Genomic DNA, 22,861 nt, shown 5'->3' with positions numbered 1-22,861 from the left:
AAAAAAAACAATTATGAAACAAAAGCTTTTTAATTATGACTTTTGGGATTGACTTCTGCTCCCGAATAAGCAAAAGCCCATCTATGTTTAATATACATTGTCATAGAACCAAAAATCATCATTTTGGTTTCAGGGTTATGGACACAATTTCATATCCTATTCAAAAAAATCATTTTGTTTTATTCAACGAATTTATACGTTGAAGATGTCTATGCGTTTTCCATCACGTTATTATTCAATTTTTTACACAACCATGATCAGAAAACTGCTTTAAAACAAACAAGTGAGACCAAGTTCATATGGAAACTCCATCAATGTACACATTTAAATACTACTAAAATAAAACAATTAGAGATTGTACGTGAATACCTCGGCAGTAAACTCACATAATTATTTTGTCGTGCTATTTGGAGTTGCTATTCATTTAAAGAAATAAAGGCCTATAATGAAAGACGACAGGCTTTGAGGGCACAAAGGAAGCTTGAAAAACAAAACATGGCAGCAATAGTACCATTACGTAGAAGTCAAATATTAACTCCTGCGGCCTAAGTTCAGCATCAATGTAATGCAGCAGTAACAATGGTCATTCCCTCCCAAATATCCATAGATCTTGACTGCGAGGCATCCCTAAAGATAAAATGAAAGTCTTTTGTACACGACAATCAAGTATGTAGTTTCCCCACTATTATTTCTTATATTATAGTCGAATTTTTGGTTGAATTTCTCTTCGGGCACTGATTTAAGTTAATGATTTTATCTTCTTTTATGGTAATCGAACATCCCCAGAAAAGAAGAAGAAGTGAAGCACATAAATCAGAATCAAGTAATTTGCAAATGAGAATTGATGAAGTTGTACGGCATGAGATTCCTGTAAAAGAAATATTTTCACGTTTGAATTTGAGTATTAAATCGAATAGAGATGCAAAGCAAGCTCGTATTGGAAAATTAGCACAACTCTATAGAAAACGAATACGAAGGTACAAAAAATCATTGCTCAAACGCTGCCGGAGTCCAAGAATTACACAAGCTCGACTCCTCCGAGAAAAGCTGAGCTGCGATGGACTCATTGATGTGCCAATTACATATGTCTCAAGTGGACTAGGTAGACTCTTTGACGTACCAGTAGCAACTGCCTCAAGTGGAATTTTCCGGTAAACATTTAAAAACTCGATTCATCATTTTTTTCATATCTTTTCTTAAGTTCCAAAATTGATTTTTACTGGGATAAAATTTTCTTTCCTTTCGATTTTATATAGGTTGACAGTAAGTTCAATAACAAGTGAAGGAGACAACCTTTTTGACGAACATATAACATATCCCAGTAAACCCTCTGCATTTTCAAATTCTACACGTCAGAGAAGATACTATATATCATGTACAAGGCAGCAAAGAAGTGTTAGTCTGCCATGGTTAATCTAGTACAAACAAATCGACGTCGTAGAATTGCTCAAACAAATACTAACGATATACCACCAAATGCTCAATCAATTACCGACGCTAGACCATCAAATTCTCAAAGGTTCAGAGAAACAATGGATGAGATAAAATGGGATTGTTGTGTGCAATGCAAAACGAAGTTCCCAGATATGTCATCTGAAGGGATCTGCACGTTTTGTAAGAAAGACAAAGAGAATCACTCAGAGGTTTTAATGTTTAGTAAAGACAATAAAATGGTTACATGAGATGTACCCCACGAGTTATCCCGTTTAACCGATCTTAAGATACGCGCAGGCCGACAAAAACTAATGATTTGTGGACCAATAAATTTGTTGGTCAAGTTATAGGCATGTGTCATGGACAACATCCTACAATATAGGGCTCCAACCGAGTAGGGTAAGTTTATAACGCCCTATGGCAATAGCAACCAACTATTAGACTAGGCAGCGATGATATTAATGACATGAGTTCGGAATTCGTTGGCACAAAATATTTTATTGAAGACAAAAATAAAACCTTTCGGTTTTTGTAATAATAAGTTAGTTTTTTTTATATATTTATTTATGACACACGTAGAAAAGTTGTTTTTAAAATTCTAAAGGCCGAAAAATAAAAGTTAGTTTGGCGACACAATTTCAACATCGATAGTAGCAAAAAAAATAAAAAATGAAATAAAACTTTTAAAATTATGATTTTTGGGATTAACTTCTACTCTAAAAAAAGCGGAAGCCCATCTATGTTTAATATACATTCTCATAGAACCAAAAATCATCATTTAGGTTTTAGGGTTATATTCATATCCTATATTTAATTTATATGTGTTTTTTTTATCATGATAAGACAACTGCCTTAAAACAAACAAGTGAAATCAAGTCCATGCATAAACTCCATTGATGTACACAACCAAAAACTACTAAAACACAATAGTTAGAGACTGTGCATGAATAACTCTGCAGTAAACTCACAAAATTATTTTATCGTGCTATTTGGGGTTGAAATTCATTAATACCGTAATTCATTGATAGAAAAATCATACACTAGCGAAATTGAAAATAGTGCCTCAGATCAAGCTTGTTTTAAAGTTTAAACGTGACATTTGGAAGTTTAAACGTGACATTTGGAAAGATGAGCGAAAGTTTTAAAAAATCAACGAATCCCACCGACTGGAAACAAAATTATTCAGATAACGCGTCTGAATACCAAAAGCAGAAACCAGAAAAAAAAATTTTGCTTCACAAAAAATTCACCTTTTTTCTTCTTAAAACCGTTCTAAATTCTATACCTAAACTAATTTCTAACCTTTTGATTTTCATAAGTCTAAAAACTACTTCGGATGTAGATCCAAACATCCAAACAAGCTATAAGCATTCGTCAATCAGGAAAAATCCTTAGATATGCATGAGCCTAACACGCAAAGTTTAACCGAATTTGGCACCATGATATGCTTTTGCAATTTGTCAAAATAGAAAAATCCTTCGATTCAGAGGGTCGGTGACTTAGTCAGAGTAACGAGTCTACTGACAAAATATAACATTATCCTCTCCCTCCCCTTTGCATTCTCAAAATACTCGAAACTAACAACAAAATAATAAACAAACCCTAGAAAAATACAAATACAATGACGAATACCCCCTCACAAGTCCGGCTTATACTTACACGATAAGCAATATCCCGAACTCATTGCGCCCAAAACTTAGCAATACGCAACTGTCAAAGGGTATATAAGTAAAACAAACCAACCATACTGCCGTATCCGTACTTTTACCAAAAAGATAGAAATTCAATCAGGGAAGTCGACACGGTCGCCCACGGCTTGACGGTAAAGTTTAGAAAAGTATAAATACACAATTTTTTACTCATTTTTCAGAACTCCACCTCTACTCTTCCTTGGCTTACTCTTCAGAGAGAGTCCTTTCTAATTTCTATTCTCCTTCTTCTCTTCTGTTTTTTCTCTGGCCTACTCTCTTCTGTTATCTCTCTGATGCGCGTCAGTGAAAATGAATCTCTCTCAAAGAAAAATGCTAGGATTGTTCTTCTTAATCTGTTCAATACCGGTATGTGATTCTTGTTTCTCTAATTCAATTTTAGTTTTACTTTTCTCTTTACTGATTTTTTTTTTAAACTTTTTTTCTTTTCTTTTGAGTTTGATTTCGTTGTCGAATAGTGTATCTTATGTTATGAAATTGATTTTTCTATGAATTCAGTTTTCGTTTTCTATTGATTTTTCATGATTTTTGTCTTCTTTTTACTCTCCGATGTTGTGGTTGACAATTTTGAGTCAGTTCATGATGACACTGAGCAGAGCAGTTTTCCCCGATTTCAAAATTCTTAGTTCATTATTTTTCATTTGTTTTCTTCCGATTTCTAGGTTATTTTAAGCAGTTCAAAGTTCCGTGGAAATTTTGAAGACTTATTGTTGTGGTTGAAATTAAGTTGAAAATAGTTCAAATTGAAGATTGTATTGATGTAGAGTCTATTGTGTATTTACTAATGATTTGATGTTTGATTATTGCAGGCAATGTGTATATCATTAGTGAGCAGTGAGAGGTCTGATTCGCGGTTACTTTTGACATCCAATGATTCATCAAAGTAAGAGTTAGTTGGTTAACTTGAATCTAGTTTCTGTATACACCAAAGCTGTATGATTTGTTTTTCTTTATGCTTATTCACACGGATTTGTTTTCTTGATGTTCAGGGAAATACACAAAGAAGAATATTGTGCAATGTATGATATCTGTGGAGAGCGTAACGGAAAAGTTTTGAACTGTCCTACTGGGAGACCAGCTGTGAAGGTATTTGCAACACTGAAGCCTTGTTATTTTCAATTTTTAACTTATCTAGTGCGTGGCTGTTTGCAACAATCATAATACACAGTCGTGGTGAACTCGTGGTGCTGAGTATCACTAACAGGCAGGATTTTTTTTTCATGTCTAAGACATTTGTCTGTGATACAGGAGTTCAAGCTTGCTAGATACTATATCAGGATACATAAATTTCATGACGATTTTAGCAAGTCTAATGTTTGTATACTATCATATATGTGCTGCAGCCAGATGAGCTGCTCTCTAGCAAGATTCAAAGCTTGTGTCCAACATTGAGTGGCAATGTGTGTTGCACTGAGCGTCAGTTTGATACTCTACGATCACAAGTTCAGCAAGTAAGAATTCTCAGTGAAATCTGTCAAGTTTTTTGTGCTAAATCTTATATTGGAGCAAGTTACTCTTGGTTTTGTTTATTCGAAATTATGTTTGATGTTGTTAACAAAAATTCTCCCAGTTTGAACATAACCGGAACAGTTCTGCTGAAGATGTTTTTCAAGCCTACAATGGTACTAATGTTTTACTATGTTTTCCAAATGGTTAGACAAAACTTAGGTGATATATGCCAAATGGTTCATGTTTTCATGCTTAATGAAAACAAAGAGATGGTTGTCAATGTTTATCCATTCACCAATCTCTTGTTTCTTTATGATTACGTTTCATACGTATTGCATTTGTTGGATGCACCCAGCTGCCATAACATCTAAAGTATTTGGGGAAGCGTCTTCCTTTTGCCAATGCTGATTGATATGGATAAAATAATTTGCATATTGATCATACTATTACCTACTCATAAAGAATGTCTTTTGTATCTAGTTGTTAATGTATTTTCATTTTGGCATTGTTATTTGGTTCCTACTTTAATTTTCTTTCTAGACACGAATTATTTCCTGACAATTATGTATTTGTCTTGCAGGCAATTCCTTTTGTTGTAAGCTGCCCAGCATGTCTAAGGAACTTCTTAAATTTATTTTGTGAGCTTTCATGTTCCCCTAATCAGAGCCAATTCATCAATGTGACATCTACTGCTATGGTTAGTAGCTTTTGTATATATTTGTTGTTAGTAGCTACTGGGTCTGGATTATTTTCTCAGAGACTTTTTTTCCCCCTAAAGGAATCTTAATCATTTGTATTTTTAGGTTAGTAGCAATTTGACTGTAGATGGAATTGACTATTATGTAACTGATGCTTTCGGGGAAGAGCTATTTAACTCCTGCAAGGAAGTGAAGTTTGGGTCGATGAATACGCGAGCAATATCATTTATTGGTGGGAATGCTCAAAATTTTAAGGGTGAGGGGAACATCTGATTTTCCAGCAAAATATCTTTTTTGTTTTCATATTGATTTACATTATTTGAACAATTAATAAAGTTTGTTTTAAGGATTACGTCTAGGTAAATATTCTCTGCGTGATCAGCGTATATGTCTTTGTTCTGTTTGCCCTATGATTACTGCAGTAAACTATAGTTTTCTCTTCCTTTCCCAACTTGTATAGGAGAGGTGCTCTATATTAAGTTGCACTGGTTTTCATTTGAGGAAAGTAGTTGCTTGCATGGCTTTTGATATTTTACATGATTTCTTGTGTTTCTCCTGAATGTCTTGTTTAAACTGGTATGGATGAAATTTCTTCTAAAACTAAGTGCTTCTATTTGAAATAGATGTCTGCTTTATAGTTTTCTATGATGGTGCTATTAATCATGATTTTTGTTTTTTGTAGATTGGTTTAGATTTATTGGAAGGAAAGCAGAAGGTACAGAGCCTGGTTCACCTTATGCCATAAATTATGGATCAACTGCTCCCGAGGCTTCAGGAATGAAGCCCATGAATGTAACTACTTATTCATGCGGTGACACTTCGCTTGGATGTTCTTGTGGTGATTGCCCTGCTTCTCCCTCATGCTCTAGTTCAGCACCCCCTAGTCCACACAAGAAGCGTTCTTGCTCAATAAGACTTGGATCCCTAAAGGTAAGAACATTCGAGTAAATTAAATAAGAATGCTACATTATTTTTTTCTTTTTTCCTTAGGTTGTTGTTTTGTTAGACTGCATATTTTAGACGTGATTTAAGATTGTGATTACTTATTAATGGCTGCAGGTTCAGTGCCTTGATTTTTCCTTGGCGATTCTTTATATTGTTTTAGTGTCAACATTTTTCGGATGGGGATTGTTTCATAAGAAGGAAACAAAGAGTGCTGCATCTAGATTGAAGCCATTGTTGAATGTTATGGACGAAGGAGTAAATAATTCTATTAACAAGCAGAAAAATGTTGTTCATCCTGTACAGGTACATTCTCAGTAGTCAACGTCAACGTCAACTTTTCTAGCACTTATGCTATTTCATCACCTGACCATTAATCACTCAGAAGTTATTTTCTTGTACCTGGCTGTTATTTCCATGGCTTTTGCACCTAAGATGTTATTTATTTATTTTTATTTGAGGAGTAATTTATATATTTATCAATGATATGCAATGAACCGGAAAACCTCCTTTGGATAAGTTCGAATATAAGGATATCCGTAAAATTAACTGCTAACCTCCTTCTACTGGCAACAAAAATTTATCATATTCTTTCCTAGCACAATTGTGAAGTACTCCATTTCATCCCAAGAATATATAGGAAAGAATATATTCTGACAGGTGATACTTTTAGAATTTATCTAGGCACCTCAAGAGAGACGATGGTTAGCATGTTATAGTTAATCTGAGATTTTCTGACAAGTATACTGGAGGTGGTCGAGGTTTTTGCATGATTTAGTAATGTCAGGCGCTGGTCTTCTTGAATAGTTGAATTATGCTGTAAATGTTGTTATGGACTTGCTGTTGAGTACGTTACGTGTATCCTAGAGTCTAAATACCTAATTACGCATCTCTGATGTTTATCAGATGCCTGAAGAACATCCTCCGGTGAACAAGGCGGTTCAGCTTTCTGTTATCCAAGGTTACATGTGCACTTTTTACAGGTAATTGCTTCCGATGTGATTTGTTGTGGCTTTAATGTGTTGGCTTATATTCTCATTTCTCCCTTGGTACCTATATAATTTCAGGAGATATGGAAGATGGGTTGCTACAAACCCAACTCTAGTGCTGTGCTCTTCTTTGGGTGTTGTTCTTCTTCTTTGCTTAGGTCTTCTCCGTTTTAAGGTGGAGACACGCCCTGAAAAGGTATTACACTGATGTTTGTAGCTTATCCTTTTTGTACTTCAGTACGAACCCCAAATGCTGTGCTCCACGTGTTGTTATGATTTTCATAGCAAGTATCACCCTTCCTAAATTGTTTGCCATTCCGTAGCAAACTTTCCAACTCTAATGCTGTGCTCATTTTTTTCCAATTGTTTCAGCTATGGGTTGGGCCTGGAAGTAGGGCTGCAGAGGAGAAACAATTTTTTGACACCCACTTGGCCCCCTTCTACAGAATTGAACAGGTGTTGCATCTTATGTTTGTCTTTCTAGTGTTTATCTCTATGTTTCTCTGATAATGTGTATGTTCAGATTTTATCACACTATATCATATTTTAGGAAAAACGTGGCTCCATGGTCTGTAATTGTCAGTTCGATGCTTCATTTTCACTCTATCAAGATTTCAGAAGGAGAAAACTGCGTGATCATCTATCTATATTTTTTTCACAGCTTATATTAGCAACTGTTCCAGTTTCTAAGAACGGGAAGGCACCTAGTATTGTGACAGAAGAAAATTTTCAATTACTGTTTGAAGTACAGAAGAAGGTAATCTGTTGTTGGTGTTATTTACAGAATCTTATATGCAAAGCATGTAACAAATTGTGAACCAAAGACCGCAGTTGGTTAAATAAAAGCTTTCAATGTTTTGCGATCTGCATTAGTCAATTGTATCAATTCTTTGTAAATAGCAAGGATGTGAGTATTATCTTTATTTCAATATTGCAGGTTGATGACATCCGTGCAAACTATTCTGGATCCATGGTATCTTTAACTGACATTTGCATGAAGCCAATTGGTGCAGATTGTGCAACCCAAAGTGTCCTGCAGGTACTTACCTTTATCTGAAGTATGTTTCTTCTAGGACTTTCGGTAAGAGTTTCGTACGGTACCATTCTCAATATTTCATCTATTGTATCCTTGTACAGTATTATCAGATGGACAGTGACAAATTTGATGACTATGGAGGGCTTGACCATGCTAAGTATTGCTTTCAGGTAAAATTTAGTTTATTTCTATTTTCGAGCCTACAAATCCATACTTATCATTTCTGTCTTTGATTTTAGAGTGCCCCTAACATGTACTGTATGTTTCCACCTTCAGCAATTTAGCTCTGTGCAGAATTGCCTGAGTGCATTTCAGGGGCCCCTTGATCCTAGCACAGCATTAGGAGGGTTTTCGGGGAAAAAATATACAGAGGTAAAGCCTTTTACTCTCGTTGAAGTCAGATGGTTCAGTACTAATACCTTGTGATAATTCGTGACAGGCTTCAGCATTTGTGACAACATATCCGGTGGTAAACAAGGTTGATCAAGCAGGTGGTGGTAATGGGAAAGCAGTGGCTTGGGAAAAGGCTTTTATTCGCTTAGTGAAGGTCAGCTTAATGTTATTGCCTGACCATCTTTTTCTGTCTATGGAGTTGGTTATTAGCTTATCTGCTTATAGTTTCAGTGGTTTCTCCATTTACAAGGCACCAGGTTTACTGAGAATTAGTCTTTTTCTGTACTTACTAGACTTCTAAATCATGGGGTCATGCTGTACAATGTTTTATAAAAATCTCCTTCATACAACATGATAGTGTATGCTGGGTGTATTACCTTAGCCACTTGGATAGATGCAAGTGCTGAAGGGGTATTTTTTTATTTAATAGTGTGATGGATATTGTTTTACGACCTAACTTTGAGTCTAGAATTTTACTTAGCTGGGAGAGCACAAAGACTATTGAGATAGTCAGGGGAAGACATTCCTCCCATAATTTAGGAATGCTGGAATTTGCAGGCTGGCAGGTGAGAGCGATGGAATTTGGTTAGCGTTATTGGGGCAGATAAATTCACCATATCTCGCTTCACCATGACTCTTTATATAGTTTGGTTTACAATACTAGTTACACATTCCATCCCTGTTACAGTTTTAACTCAATTCGTTTCACCTACATGTTTACAGATTTTGATCTATTTTTTATTTATTTATTTTTGACAGGAAGAGTTACTACCAATGGTCCAGGCTAAAAATCTTACACTTTCCTTTTCATCAGAAAGTTCTATTGAAGAAGAGCTGAAAAGAGAAAGTACTGCGGATGTCATAACCATTTTGGTGAGTTTATAGAAGAGGATTTCTTCCATATTCAGTATATTTCTAAGAAAAACATGCTTACTGTATTATTCTTGAAAGAAATGATATAATTTTTCACAGTTGTGTGAACCTAACTATCTCGCCTATTCCCTGCATCATTTTAATCTGTCTGTCCCATGATGGTGGACTTGTATTCAGTATACCAACCTCCAAGGGTTAAGGAACCACTAATCAGTTCTTTCATGGCTCCATTTTTTCGTTTATTGGTGACTATTGTTTAGATGTTGTTGAAGGTTCTATTTAACTGTTTCATTCTCTTTTAACGTGAACTCAGATTAGCTACATTGTGATGTTCGCTTACATATCAATGACTTTGGGAGATACACCTCGTCTATCTTCTTTTTTCATTGCTTCAAAGGTTTGTATTGCTGTTTAAAATCTTCATTGTCTTATGAGTCGTTACCTGATGAAATTGTCTGTGTAATTTTACGCTTCCTTCTCTTTTAGCTACAGCAGGCCTCTACAGCTAGAAATGCAGTATCTCCTTTGGCTTTAATTGTCGTACTTCGACCTTATGACTTACGCATATAATGTTGATTTAACGGGTTGGTTTCCAGGTATTGCTTGGTCTATCAGGAGTGGTGGTGGTCATGCTTTCGGTTCTTGGATCTATTGGATTTTTCAGTGCCATTGGAGTAAAGTCTACGCTAATCATTATGGAAGTTATCCCTTTCCTCGTTTTAGCAGTAAGGTTCTTTTACTTTAGAAGCAGGATTAACTTGAACTGTTTCTGCTTTTTATGTTGCTTAAGAATTGTTGTGATTCACCTACTAATATTTCTGGTGATATTTTGAATCTCCATTGTTTGAGGACTATGAGCACTTGAAATTTTGAATTCAAATTCTAAGAGTCTTACATGGTTGACTATATCAACTGTTTTGTCTCACTAAATGGTTACCGAAATCTTACTATGGGATTAGGATGTATGCTGTGGTTAGTGAACTTTTCCATGTACTTTTGAAGAGTGATTTGTTTTCTTCGTATTAATCTCAGCTCTTCTTTTCTCGGAGTTCAGTTTTTCATTAAGATTAGTAAAAAGAGTTGTGGCACTGTTTTTTTTTCTCTCTATAACATTCGTGAATCTCAAGCTTGTTTGGTATATTTCGGAGTCCAGTAGAGATACAGGTTCTTATAGTGCTTCGTATCCACAACTTTACTACACGGCATGGATATCTAAATGTTTTTATGAACCAACTAAGAAATATGGAATCTCACTTTAATTCTGTGTAAAGAATTCCATCGACATTTTCTTCAAGATGGTAATGACTTATGCCGTTATGCTATGCGCCATATTGATGCTCTTTGCTGTCTTCTCTACCGAATTTGCGAACTTATAGAACATGTGCTTTTTTGACATGGGATAACAGTGTTTATAGATTAACATATTTTCTTCTATGGTTACTTTCTCTTTAGCCAGAGTTATTTATTTGATGGCTTAGTTTTTCCTGTGTCGCATAATTGGCACTTGGTGTTTACTGTATTTACATTTTCAATATCAGGTAGGAGTGGATAATATGTGTATTCTGGTACATGCTGTGAAAAGGCAGCCACTAGATATGCCTTTAGAAGAACGAATAAGTAATGCACTTGTTGAAGTTGGACCATCTATAACACTGGCTAGTATCTCTGAAGTTCTGGCATTTGCAGTCGGAAGTTTCATATCTATGCCGGCTTGTCGTGTTTTCTCCATGTTTGCAGGTCAAGGATATGAACTGTTTGCATTTAAACTTCCATTTTATCTTTCGTATTATATTTCCAAATTACATTCCTCAGCTGATACGGCGCAATCTGTTTCGTTTTTTGTTTCTCCAGCATTGGCCGTTCTGTTGGATTTCCTTCTGCAAGTTACTGCATTTGTTGCCTTGATAGTTTTTGACTTTCGGCGCGCTGAAGCTAAAAGGGTTGACTGTTTCCCTTGCATCAAAGTTTATTCTTCGGATGATGACTCTAATCAAGGTACTTCCTTGGAGCTTTACCTCGAAATCATGTATTATTTCCCCCTTTTGAAATGATCTTTGATTGAGGGCACTTTCAAGAAAATATAGGCACTGGTCCAAGACAACCTGGATTGCTGACTCGCTACATGAAGGTATGCTCAGGAGTTGATGATTTTGTTAGTGGTTGGGTTTACATAGACTGTTTATGGCAAAAATAGTCAAATTTCTTTTTGATAATTTTTTTCCTGTTCCTAAATTTATTTTTTCCTTTGTAGGAAATTCATGCACCGATTCTTAGCCTTTGGGGAGTTAAAATTGCTGTAGTTGCTGTCTTCGTTGGATTTGCTCTTGCAAGCATAGTAAGCTGCAGCTTCTCTTTTTCCCTTTCTCATGAGAAAGACTATTTCATATCACTTTTAAGTTTTAAGTCGGTACATAAGCTATAAATGTAAAAGGAGTCAGTTAATGCTATTTAGTTCTCCGTGAAAAACATTTCTTGGAATAACTGATGAGAATAGGGTTTCTTTACTAGTTCTGCTAGCTGTATGTTCTTCCTGTGTCTTTGTTCCTTTGCATTGTATGATGTGGATTTCTTGTTTACTCATGTTATATAGCGCGTTTACTAAATTTACTATCATCTTTTTCAACCTTGTAGGCACTATGCACAAGAATTGAACGTGGTTTGGACCAAAAGGTTGTTCTTCCTAGGGACTCATATCTTCAGGTTAGTTGTCAGATAGTTTTCCGCAGTTAATTTTTATGTATCAGTCACATAAGCTTTTTTCTTATCACTAATTCTTTCGGTTCTTCTTAGACTTAATATTGTCATTTGTTGCAGGGATATTTCGATAATGTTACTGAGTATCTTAGAGTAGGCCCTCCATTATATTTTGTCGTGAAGAACTACAACTATAGGTATCTTCTCCAACATTGATGTATTCTGTGCCAGCGCTAAATACTTTATATCTGTATTCTCTATGGAAAAAGTAAAATCATTTTTTTAAAAGTACAATGAGGATTGGGGATGCAGGTAGGACATATAAAATACACGAATTTGCGGTAGTAACTTCACATTTTTATGCATTTTACTGTATCTTTTACAAGATATCAACATTTTCTCCCTTGGTTTAGGTGTCTCTCTAGTAAAATCTTTTGACTCATCTTTGTTTGTTTTTCACTGTACTTTCTTTTTTATTTGCTATGCCAGCTCAAAATCTGACCAGACAAACCAGCTATGCTCAATCAGTCAATGTAATTCCAACTCTCTGCTTAATGAGGTAAGTGGTAGCTTAGGCATTAATGTTCACATTAGTCAAAAAGATTCAGGTTCTTCCACATGTTGTTCATGTCTTCATGAGCGGTTTTTTTAGCTAAATTTCTTTTGTTTCATTTGCAGATATCAAGAGCATCAATAGTACCAGAATCAAGCTTCATAGCTAAGCCGGCAGCTTCATGGCTTGATGATTTTTTAATATGGATGTCTCCAGAAGCTTTTGGTTGCTGTCGTAAGTTCACAAATGGGACTTACTGTCCCCCGGATGATCAGGTTAGGGATTTTTATACTTTGTAAAAAAAGTTCCAGATAATTTTAGGCCTGAGTTGCATCCATATAAATTTTATCATAACAAATACATCTACATCTGCAGCGACCCTGCTGTGACGACCCTGATGGTTTTTGTGGGCTGAGTGCCGTATGCAAAGATTGTACCACGGTAATGTCTTTCGTAGTCTTCAGAAATCTCAAGTTATTCTATTATCGTAGTACGTAACTTCAAAAGTAACATATACTGTTCTATATATTTCTCAGTGCTTCCGTCACTTAGATTTGCATAATGATCGCCCAACGACAGCACAGTTTAAGGAGAAACTCCCATGGTTCCTCAGCTCGCTACCCTCTGCTGATTGTTCTAAGGGGGGCCATGGGGCTTACACTAACAGCGTTTATCTTAATGGTCAGTTCACTGTATATCTTTGTGTGGAGAATTTAAATATTTTACTGTTCAATATGAATTCTTGACTGATCAAATTCCTTCTATTAGGTTATGAAAGTGGTGTTATTCAAGCGTCGGAGTTCCGCACATATCACACACCACTTAATAAACAAGTAAGACTGCAAGACTACTTCTGTTTAGATAAAGGACCATACCGTTAATGGCTTTTACACAATTACGTGGGCCCAACATAATTCTATCTGCATGGACTTTGTTGCAGAGTGACTTTGTAAATTCACTGCGAGCTGCACGAGAGTTCAGTTCAAGAGTTTCTAAATCACTGAATGTAAGTCTTGAATCATACATTCTGTTATACAGCTTTATCTATTTAATAAATAGAGCAGTTTGCCGTCAATCCTAATGGGTGAGTTTTGAACGTCAAGATGAAATTAAGTGAGTGTAATAGTTACCCCGGGGGTGAGGTTTCGACAGTGTTTCGCTGTTTGCACAGGTTACGCCTAGTATATTTTCATTCTACAGTGTATACAAGTGTGTATGACTAGGAAATCGCTGGTCCATTTTTCCTTCTCTTTGATTTTGTCCATTTCAATAATGGAATGCTTCTTTATATTGAGAAATGCGCATTTTTGTAAACAACTAATTTGTTGATGGGAATCATACTGTTTTTTCTTCGTGCTGCTTCTATTTGATTTCCGTTTTCTGTTACATCCCTACTGGACACTGACTTCACATTTTTCGTGCAGATCGAAATGTTTCCATATGCTATGTTTTATATTTTCTTTGAACAATACCTTGACATCTGGAGAACAGCTTTGATCAACATTGCTATTGCTCTAGGTTAGCATTCTTAGAAATCTCCTTTTATGTGTTCCTTTCAGTGTTTACTCCATATGAACAACTGTTTTTGCATTTTGAAACCGTCAATCTACTGCACTTTCTTGGTCCTTCCTAAGTCTGATAATTTTCTTCTTTCACAGCTGCTGTGTTCGTTGTGTGCCTGATTATCACTGGAAGGTCCATACTCTTTTTTATGTTTCTGATTTGATTTATATTTCCTAGTTTCATACTTATTTACTTAATGATTCATGTGCATTCCTGGTTACAGTGTATGGGGTTCAGCCATCATTTTACTCGTCTTGGCAATGATTGTCGTCGATCTCATGGTGGGTATTTTGGTCTAGGAATGTATCTTGGATTGGTTGTCTTTCATATTCTATTTTGCTTGTTTCTTTTTTTTTTTTTAAATCTTTTCTCAAGCTACACACTTTCATTTAACTAACAAGATGGAACTCTCCGCAGGGTGTTATGGCGATTCTGAACATCCAACTCAATGCAATCTCGGTAGTAAACCTTGTAATGGCAATAGGGATTGCTGTTGAGTTCTGCGTGCACATAACACATGCTTTCTCGGTTAGCATTACCCCAATACTTTTTTCTTTCAAATCTAATAGCCTTATCATTTGACATCATGTTCTCAGTCAAAACCCTCTTTTTGGCAACCAAAACCATTCTCATCAACTAGTGCTCTCTTTGCACAGGTAAGCAATGGGGATAGAGCGCAACGAGCCAAGGAGGCTCTTGGTACTATGGGAGCTTCTGTCTTCAGGTTAATCACCTGTTTATTCACCAAATACCTTTGAATCCATTTTGAATTAGCTGGTAATGACGTGCCTAACAATTACCATTTTCTTTTTGTTCAGTGGAATCACACTTACGAAGCTTGTTGGAGTGATAGTCTTATACTTTTCAAAATCAGAAGTTTTTGTTGTTTATTACTTCCAAATGTACTTAGCGTTGGTTCTTATTGGGTTTTTGCACGGCCTCGTCTTTCTACCAGTAAGTCAAATTCGACTTCCTTTACTTGTCTATCTTATTATCTGTAGACTTTCTGGTTTACCTATCCAGAAAAGAATTCTTACATAATAGAGTTAGTGATTATGACATTTACTCGGGAAATTTCAGTGGATGGTAGATCTTACCCCCAGTACCTTATTCAACCTAGGAATCTTGAAATAAAAGAATATTATTATTCCGATAGTAAATAGTGTGTGGTGAGTATTATAGTAAACTGTTTTATGTATTTTGGCAGGTGCTACTCAGCATATGTGGTCCACCATTAAAATACAAGATCGAGAAGACTCCAGCAGAAGAGACATCAACATCAGCGTAGTAGATCAGCTGATGCAACATACTAGCGGTGGAAATGTGTAATTTATTATCTCACGCACCCATGTATAATTTTAGATTGCTAGTACGCTTTAGATTTTTATCCTCTTTATGTGATCGAAGTGCATATTTTAATCAAATGTATTTAGTTTGCATCTGGTGAAAGTTTCCCAATTAGCTCCGTTTTCCTCACTGATTTGACATGCTTCAAGTTGTAAAGAATAGTTGTAAATTTCAAGGGGTCAGAAACTCCCAATTATTGAATCCAGATTTTATGTGTAGCCTTCATTATCTATATCAATTGAGCAAAAACAGAAAATGAACTTCAGGTTAATAAAATAACATCGAAATTTTATAGTGTTGAAGTCCACTTCAACAAAACAAATTGTGTCAATTTTACAGTTTTACTTGCTCAGTGTTAAAGAACAACCATAGTTTTTTCACATTGGGATAGAAATTGAACAAGATGTCACGGTAAATTAAAAAGGAGAGCCTTGTTTTCAAGTCGTTCCAACCCTTCAAATATTTGCTGTTTGTACAATATCATTTCTCCGCCCCTAATAATATAAACAGAAAAAGATTCAACAATACAAATTACAGTCGCAGTAATATAACCACAAATTTGTACCTCCAAATCAGGGTCGACGACAATCGAAACCCGTAACTCCTGTATGTTCTTTCTGAACACCATCAGCCTCCGAAACAAAGACTTTCAAATTGTTTTGTTGTTGCTGTAGTAATTTTGTTTCAATTTCTATGTCATCCATTCTTCCATCCGCAGACGTCCTACTATGGTTTTCTTCTGTAATCCCGCCTTCAAAAGGGTACCTGATTCTACGGCGAGACCTTAAGAATTACGCATTTACAATTTCCCTGCCAAATGCCCATCTCATTCCTGAAACACTGCTTCTCCATTCCCTCTGCATAATGTTCAGAGTCTGGCTATCAGGAACCCCCAACTCCCATTCTGTTGTTGGAGTTTCTTAATTCCGCCAGAGTGCGTAATATCCAACCATGGATTCTCTCAGTCTTTATTTTCCCCAACATGAAGACGTAGAAGCAGTAACTATTACATGTACATTTTCAACTGACACTCTAAAAACTCAGCTAAAAGAGTTACAAAGGTGATTCATTCTGCTGCAGTAAATTATGGAGCATTACTACCGAAGGAACTTCCAAGATTCGGATGAGAAGAGTGGTGAACAGAGAGCTTTATCGTCTGTGTATGAGATGATTTATAGATATCCATACACTCCTCAAGATCAGCATCACATGTTAATAGAACCCACTCAGAGTCATCGTCTAAGTACTTAAGATCAACTCTACTCATATCCTCTATATGAAACCGCTTTGCAATCTCTTGTTGCAGATCTCTGTAACCCCAGTAGGGTTGCAAGCTGAACCGCACTTTCTCTTCTCCGTAAGTGACTTTCATTCTAAGGCCACCCTTAGTATCACGAGATGCACCACGATTATGACTACTTGGCAAAGGAGGTAAACAATCATCAAGAATGAGATGCTCAGTGCCGAGGCATTTTTGGCTTTGGGATCTCCCAAACAACCCCGGATCCTCTTGAGCTGTGGTGTGCAACTCTCCTGCAGAGTACAACCCAGCTTCACTGCGTGCTCTTTTCAGAGTGCAACTATCACCACCAAGGGTTTCTGCCATTGAAGCATCTTCAATACTTGCAAGACTACCAATAACAGAATTTTGCTGTTTCCCGCTGGAAGAAGAGAGGCTTGAACTGGAGCTCTGACTGCATGAAGATGAAGGTGATTTAGATGCAGCTGGAGGACTGGGTGCACCTTCGGGTTGTATTTTTGACGGGTTCAATCGATCATTCGGCTTCGGGGTTGAAAATGGGCTAGTTCCGGATAAATTTGGAGAGGTCAAATCCGGAAAATTCGCATAAATAGACCCGATTTGGAAAGCACCTTCAGCTCCTTGAACAGAGTCAATTACAACCTGAAGTTTCCTTAGAGAGTGTCCCACTTTCTTGATCTTCCGAGAAGGCCACCGGGTTATCCCATGTTGCCTGCAAATCCTCTTCAGGGTTGTCGGGCACACTGAAAACATCCAAGCAAAAGGACTTGTGTTACTAAACTAGACTAAATTAAGATAAGGAGAATGTTTGAGAGTCTAGTATAGAAGATCTAAGAAAGATTTAACATTCTAAATCTTGTAAATATGTGACTTACCACCTATACTTTTTGCTGCATCTTTCAGGCTCCCAGCGAAGTATTGTCGGAGAACTTGCAAGCTGATAGTTTTCTCCATTTTTGTCCGTCTCTTTTCTCCTGTTTTACCCACACTTGAAAACCTACGCTGCTCAGCGAAGGAAGAATCTCCACCACTCTCAGCAGTATCTTTCGGCCCTGAATCTTGCCTGTGTTGCTTTAAGTCTCCAAATGTTTGCCCCTGTGGGAATACCGTCTCAGAGCTATTCCAGTGAGTTGTTACTTTAAACCCTTCTGTTGGCTCCTGTTTCTGAACACCTTTACCCTTACGCTGAGCCTCCATCATATGACTGATCCAAGAAGACTCTTCCTCTGAAGATCCTTTTGAAGTAGTGGGTCCTAGGTTCGTTCTTTCTTCTCTTTTCAGTCCCTCATCTGAAGGGAGAACTACCTCACTAGATTCTTCCTCTAGCTCCTTATCTGAAACAACTCTTAAGGTTCGACAAACCTGTTGTATAATGATGGACAAGGAACTGAGCATCGTCTTCTGCTCTTCAGAGTCACGGCAATCCACAGGTAAGAAAAATTCAAGAACATAGTCAACCTTGCCAGTGTAGATGCTTCGGAGACGAATTGCTACAGCAGCTTGTAACTGAAACATCTTGGCATAGTGAGATAGAGGGTAGTCTTTCTTGCTGTAGGTGGTTATGTCATTGGAAAAGCAAGGTTGGTTTGTTGTAAATGCTCTTCCAGCAACACCTTGGCCTCTAAAGAGGTGATGGTCAGAACAAGCCTCGTGAAACCCAGTGATCCTTGTATCAGCAACACAGCAAGCATTATCCACCGTCGAGACACAATGAGCATAATTCTCATCGGAGTGCCGGCATCCTTCCTTGGCTTGTACAGTGCATGGGACCCACGTCTGAGCTAAAGGCAATCGATGTGTTTTACAGACGGCCTTCAAGACCTCCAGAATCTCTGGCAGAATGGCGTGGTAGGGAAGTCTGGAGTCCTGTGAAAGAAAAGGGATACCACTCGTAATTTAAAGAACAAATTTCAGAATAGATAAATTTGTTTCTTACAATCACAAAATTGTGTACCTTTACAATGGGAGGAGGTCCTGGGGGACTTTCAACTTTAGAACCCCTCAGATTAACAGCCTGCATAGATGGAAAACAATTTATCCGGAAAAAAAGACTAGAAAAAGAAAAGCTTGATCCGATTTTCTTATGTAATAATTTTGGTCAGAGAAACATTTGGAGAAAAGGCAAACAAAACAGTACCTGTTTGTAAATTTGTACTCAACATTGTTTTTAAAATGGAAATCAAAACAATGGTATCTGTGGTCGATGAAGAAGTAAAGCATAACCTCAGTTTTAAAAGAACGAATTTTGAGAAAGTATTTCCAGAGATGAAACTATGGAGTTGTTACTAGAGGATAATGTCCAACTGTAAATTGGATGTGCTCCACTTTGTACTGACTAAGAGCAGGCACCAAAAATCGCAGGAATATCCACGATATCAAGGAGATGAGATCTAATCGAACAAGATGGTCAGAAGTTAATGCTTATAATTGGGAATTAGTTATGCTAATGGTGAGTTACCCGATTGTAAAGACTGGGAATGTAGCATTCCCATACTATGTAACCCTTGACAATTCGAGCCTTTAAATAAAATTTCTCCTTTTCAAAAAAAAAAAAAAAAAGTGCAGGCACCAAAAATCGGTTCGGTGATTCCTATGCATCTTCCCAAGCCATAAGACTCACAACTAGATTATTGTAACCACTAAAATCATAATGGTCCACAAAAAGTAAAAACAAAAAACAGATTTGCCCAAAGAATAGGAAACAAACCTCTAGAGCCCTGCAAACCGTATCAAGCTCTGAAGCAAAATTGATCTTTTGCGTGGTCATGACAACCTCAACAACACCCAAGCAAGCTCTACTGCCTCGCTCAAAAATCGGAAGGGCAACAGTCCCATGAACATGATGCTGTTGAGCGTGACCAATTCTAGGGTACTCGTCAATGCTGAATAATTGAACATTAGGAGTCCACTCAGGAACCTTCTCCAAGAAAACTCGTCCGGGCAACCCGACTGATTCTTTTGAATTCTCATCAGCAGGGAACTCAAACCTCATAGAGATTTTTCTATAACTTTCAAGATTTTGGCAGTTGGAATCAAGAGTAGTAAATGGTTGGTCCTCGGTAACAAGGAACTGTCTATCTCCTCTCTTTACAGGAACCCATATCTGAATAAGAACATCTCCCTCTCTTAGCGAATTCTTTAAGTATGCAAGTGCAGAATTCAGCCTATCTTTCACTGAAGCTAAGGTACCCGAGTGAGGGACTGGTCCATCCCACCACCTTCTGCTCAGCTGAGAGCTTCCTTCGGCCGGATAACCGTCTGATTGGCCCGAAAACTCTGACGACCGAAATGTGTTCTGATTTGGATACCGAACTGTGAAAGAGGTGTCAGATTGTGGTGCAAGGGAAATAGAGTTTCTTGATGGGAGAATTGATCCATCAGTCTCTTCTTGGTTGTTGCTTTGACGGTAATTTGGATTCAAACTCTCTGAAGTACTAGTTGGAGGTGCTAAAAAATATGAGGAATTGTAGAAATTTGAGGAAGATGGTTGTAAAAAATCTGCTGCTGATCCTTCAGTAGTCTCTAACCAGCAACCTCCTGACAAGAGTGCCTCCATGAGATCAAAATCGACAGAGGGATCGGAGGAGAGTGCAGCAGACATGGTATCCTGCGGAAATCTGCCATCATCCATTATATGTGGGTTTTGTCTTCAAAACCCATCACAATTAGTCCACTCCAATTAGGATCCAAAGAGAACATAAAAAATGTAAAACAAAAACAAGAACTTCCAATATGGATTCCTTTCCCCAGTCTTGAGTAGTCCAATCTGTCCGAGTTGAAACATCGTCAACAAAAATCTTTTGAGAGAGACGAACTGCAATCACAAAATTATTTTAGAAGGGAAAACCTAATACAAACCTCTCCAAACCCCTTGATGAAATAACAAGTAACAACAACAACATGGTGTCTTCATCACATATTCTATAAAAACAACACTAATTCCTTCTTCTACTTTGTTTTTTTCTTTTTCATCACAAATCTACCTAAGCAGCTCAATATATGTTTGAATCACTATACAAAAATCTAAAAACTTAAGTTGTGAGATTTCCCATGAAAATTAAGGATCTGAAGAAACACAAACCAATATGCAAAATTAAAGTGAAAGAAAGAATGGTTGAAAAAAAGTTATCTTTTTTCTTGTTCTTTTGTAAAGCAAGCAAAAGGAAAGAAAACCCATAAAGAGATCATCATATTCTGTAAGTCATTTCCCACATGGACCAGAACTCAAACAGTTTAAGAACTGAATAAGCAGAAATGAAAGAGAGGGGGAGGAGAAAAGGTGATCACTCACTTTGTGATAGAAAATCTTGAATCAATCAAAGATGGGTATGTCTGATTTTCATCTGTCTCAGATGTAGAAACACCACCACACAAACAGCAAAGATTTCATAGTCTTTATATCTTTTAAAGTCTATTTGTCCTCTCTATATCTCTTTCCCATTAACTACCTTCCTCCTCCACACATATACTTTCTCCCCCACTTATTATCTTCTTCTTTGTCTCATTAACTCAACTAAAGAGAGAATTCTATAAATTTCAGCTTTCAATGATAACTAAAAAGTAGTAGATATTGTTGTTTCCTCCACTAGAAAACCCACAATCTCTTAACTCTCTGTTCTTCCCCTGACAAAACAGTAATAAAGTCAACTGAACTAAACTCAATACCACTACCGAAACACCACTTGAACTGCTGCTGCTCTTTTTTTCCTTTTCTCTTGTCTTTCTGGCTGAAAACCCAGAAACAGAATTGAAATTCACCTCCTTTGAAGCAGCAGCAACAAGTTAATGAAAGAGAGAAAGAAAGAGAATTTGATGCAGGAGGGAAAAAGGGTATGTATGTGTGTGTGTTTTTTCTTACAAGTTAAGATTCCATACCACTATGCAAAGAAAGAAGAAGCATATTTATTCAAGTATTTAATGGTGGGTTGGTTTGTCCTAGCGAGATTCTTCGATCTCTCCCCCACTTCTTTCCCTATTGGCCAAACTCGCAACGACACGTGCCGGGAACCCAAGTCACTGAATATTTCATTGGGCCTACGAATCTCTTCATCATCTATGGACTAAAACACAAGCTATCTGATTCAGATGATTTATCACCTGATCAGACGGTTCTGATTCAACAAATGATTGTACCAGAGTACTAATAAACCTCAGGTGAGTGTGGGGGCAAGAGATGATGAAATCATTTGACAAGTTGCCTTTAATCCTACCTCTGTGATAAAAATAGAAATTTTTTTAGCAGAATGACAGATTTGATGAGGTCAAGAAACGGAATCTTGGTGGTCTATCAGAAGACTGTATCTATATATGACCAAAAACAAATTATACAAGTTAATTCTGTTTTTGGTCCAAAAAGGGCCATTAATCTCCACAGATTTGCTGATTTTGGTGCTGTAACCACAGTTTTTGGTCCCATTAATTATGTGACTGGTGAGCTGATATGTGGTAGATGGTGTGATGATATTAATCAAGGGCTAAATGGATTATTACTTTAAGAAAATGTCAGTGTCTTTTTATTCTTTTGGCAAGAAGAGAAGTAGTCGTTTTCTAGAGAAGGTAGAAAGTAAACTTGGGTTCCTTCCTTTTTCTATACTGCTAATAAAACATTTGTTTATCCTCGGCTGAGCTAAGCAGAAAGTAAAACTTAAGACTTGATAACGACCGGGGAGGAGGCTTTGGGAGTTTATTACTCTTTAATGGTGCTTTGTGCTCAGTCATAGATTACAATAAGTTTATATTTCATTGCACAAACTAAAGCCCCGAAAGAGTACGAGGAACAGAGGAAGTAGAGCTATCTAATATCCATTCACAATCGGATGTTCATATATTAGATCTATCTACTGAGAATTGTTGTTGGATACAAATAGGGGTAGGTTCTCCCACACAACAGTTGTTGTCAAGGTTCGAGCAGATTTTGCTA

General features: G+C 36.9%; 2 protein-coding genes across 6 annotated transcripts; one reads left to right on the top strand and one right to left on the bottom strand.

Moving 5' to 3' along the window:
- Positions 1-3,296: 3,296 nt before the first annotated feature.
- On the top strand, positions 3,297-15,898 carry LOC113289596 (NPC intracellular cholesterol transporter 1-like). Of its 2 annotated transcripts, none has more exons than XM_026538900.1 (38): positions 3,297-3,491; positions 3,953-4,026; positions 4,133-4,229; positions 4,487-4,594; positions 5,173-5,289; positions 5,396-5,546; positions 5,973-6,220; positions 6,350-6,538; positions 7,139-7,215; positions 7,300-7,417; positions 7,594-7,677; positions 7,772-7,978; positions 8,159-8,260; positions 8,359-8,427; positions 8,534-8,629; positions 8,697-8,804; positions 9,410-9,523; positions 9,837-9,920; positions 10,120-10,248; positions 11,062-11,260; positions 11,375-11,518; positions 11,608-11,651; positions 11,775-11,858; positions 12,155-12,223; positions 12,338-12,414; positions 12,707-12,776; positions 12,896-13,045; positions 13,146-13,211; positions 13,307-13,451; positions 13,539-13,603; positions 13,711-13,776; positions 14,195-14,288; positions 14,429-14,465; positions 14,557-14,614; positions 14,751-14,861; positions 14,990-15,057; positions 15,152-15,287; positions 15,541-15,898. In XM_026538900.1, the coding sequence occupies exons 1-38, from the start codon at positions 3,435-3,437 to the stop codon at positions 15,619-15,621; spliced, it is 3,993 nt and encodes a 1,330-aa protein (XP_026394685.1). In that variant the 5' UTR covers positions 3,297-3,434; the 3' UTR covers positions 15,622-15,898. The 2 variants fall into 2 exon arrangements, with proteins under 2 accessions (XP_026394685.1, XP_026394686.1); XM_026538901.1 differs by having other exon boundaries at positions 3,298-3,491; positions 7,883-7,978.
- Positions 15,899-16,002: 104 nt separating this feature from the next.
- Positions 16,003-21,828, bottom strand: LOC113289597 (protein NLP4-like). Of its 4 annotated transcripts, none has more exons than XM_026538904.1 (5): positions 21,233-21,828; positions 19,649-20,755; positions 18,896-18,955; positions 17,817-18,807; positions 16,003-17,684 (listed from the first exon to the last, which is right to left on the bottom strand). In XM_026538904.1, the coding sequence occupies exons 2-5, from the start codon at positions 20,570-20,572 to the stop codon at positions 16,765-16,767; spliced, it is 2,895 nt and encodes a 964-aa protein (XP_026394689.1). In that variant the 5' UTR covers positions 20,573-20,755; positions 21,233-21,828; the 3' UTR covers positions 16,003-16,764. The 4 variants fall into 4 exon arrangements, with proteins under 4 accessions (XP_026394689.1, XP_026394690.1, XP_026394691.1 ...); XM_026538905.1 differs by having other exon boundaries at positions 19,649-20,707; XM_026538906.1 differs by having other exon boundaries at positions 19,649-20,588.
- Between the last annotated feature and the right edge of the window lie 1,033 nt (positions 21,829-22,861).

The sequence above is a fragment of the Papaver somniferum genome, chromosome 6 (assembly GCF_003573695.1).
Source record: "Papaver somniferum cultivar HN1 chromosome 6, ASM357369v1, whole genome shotgun sequence".
Taxonomy (NCBI): Eukaryota; Viridiplantae; Streptophyta; class Magnoliopsida; order Ranunculales; family Papaveraceae; genus Papaver; species Papaver somniferum.
The sequence above is the reverse complement of the archived record's forward strand: the minus strand, read 5'-3'. Positions and strand labels throughout refer to the sequence as shown.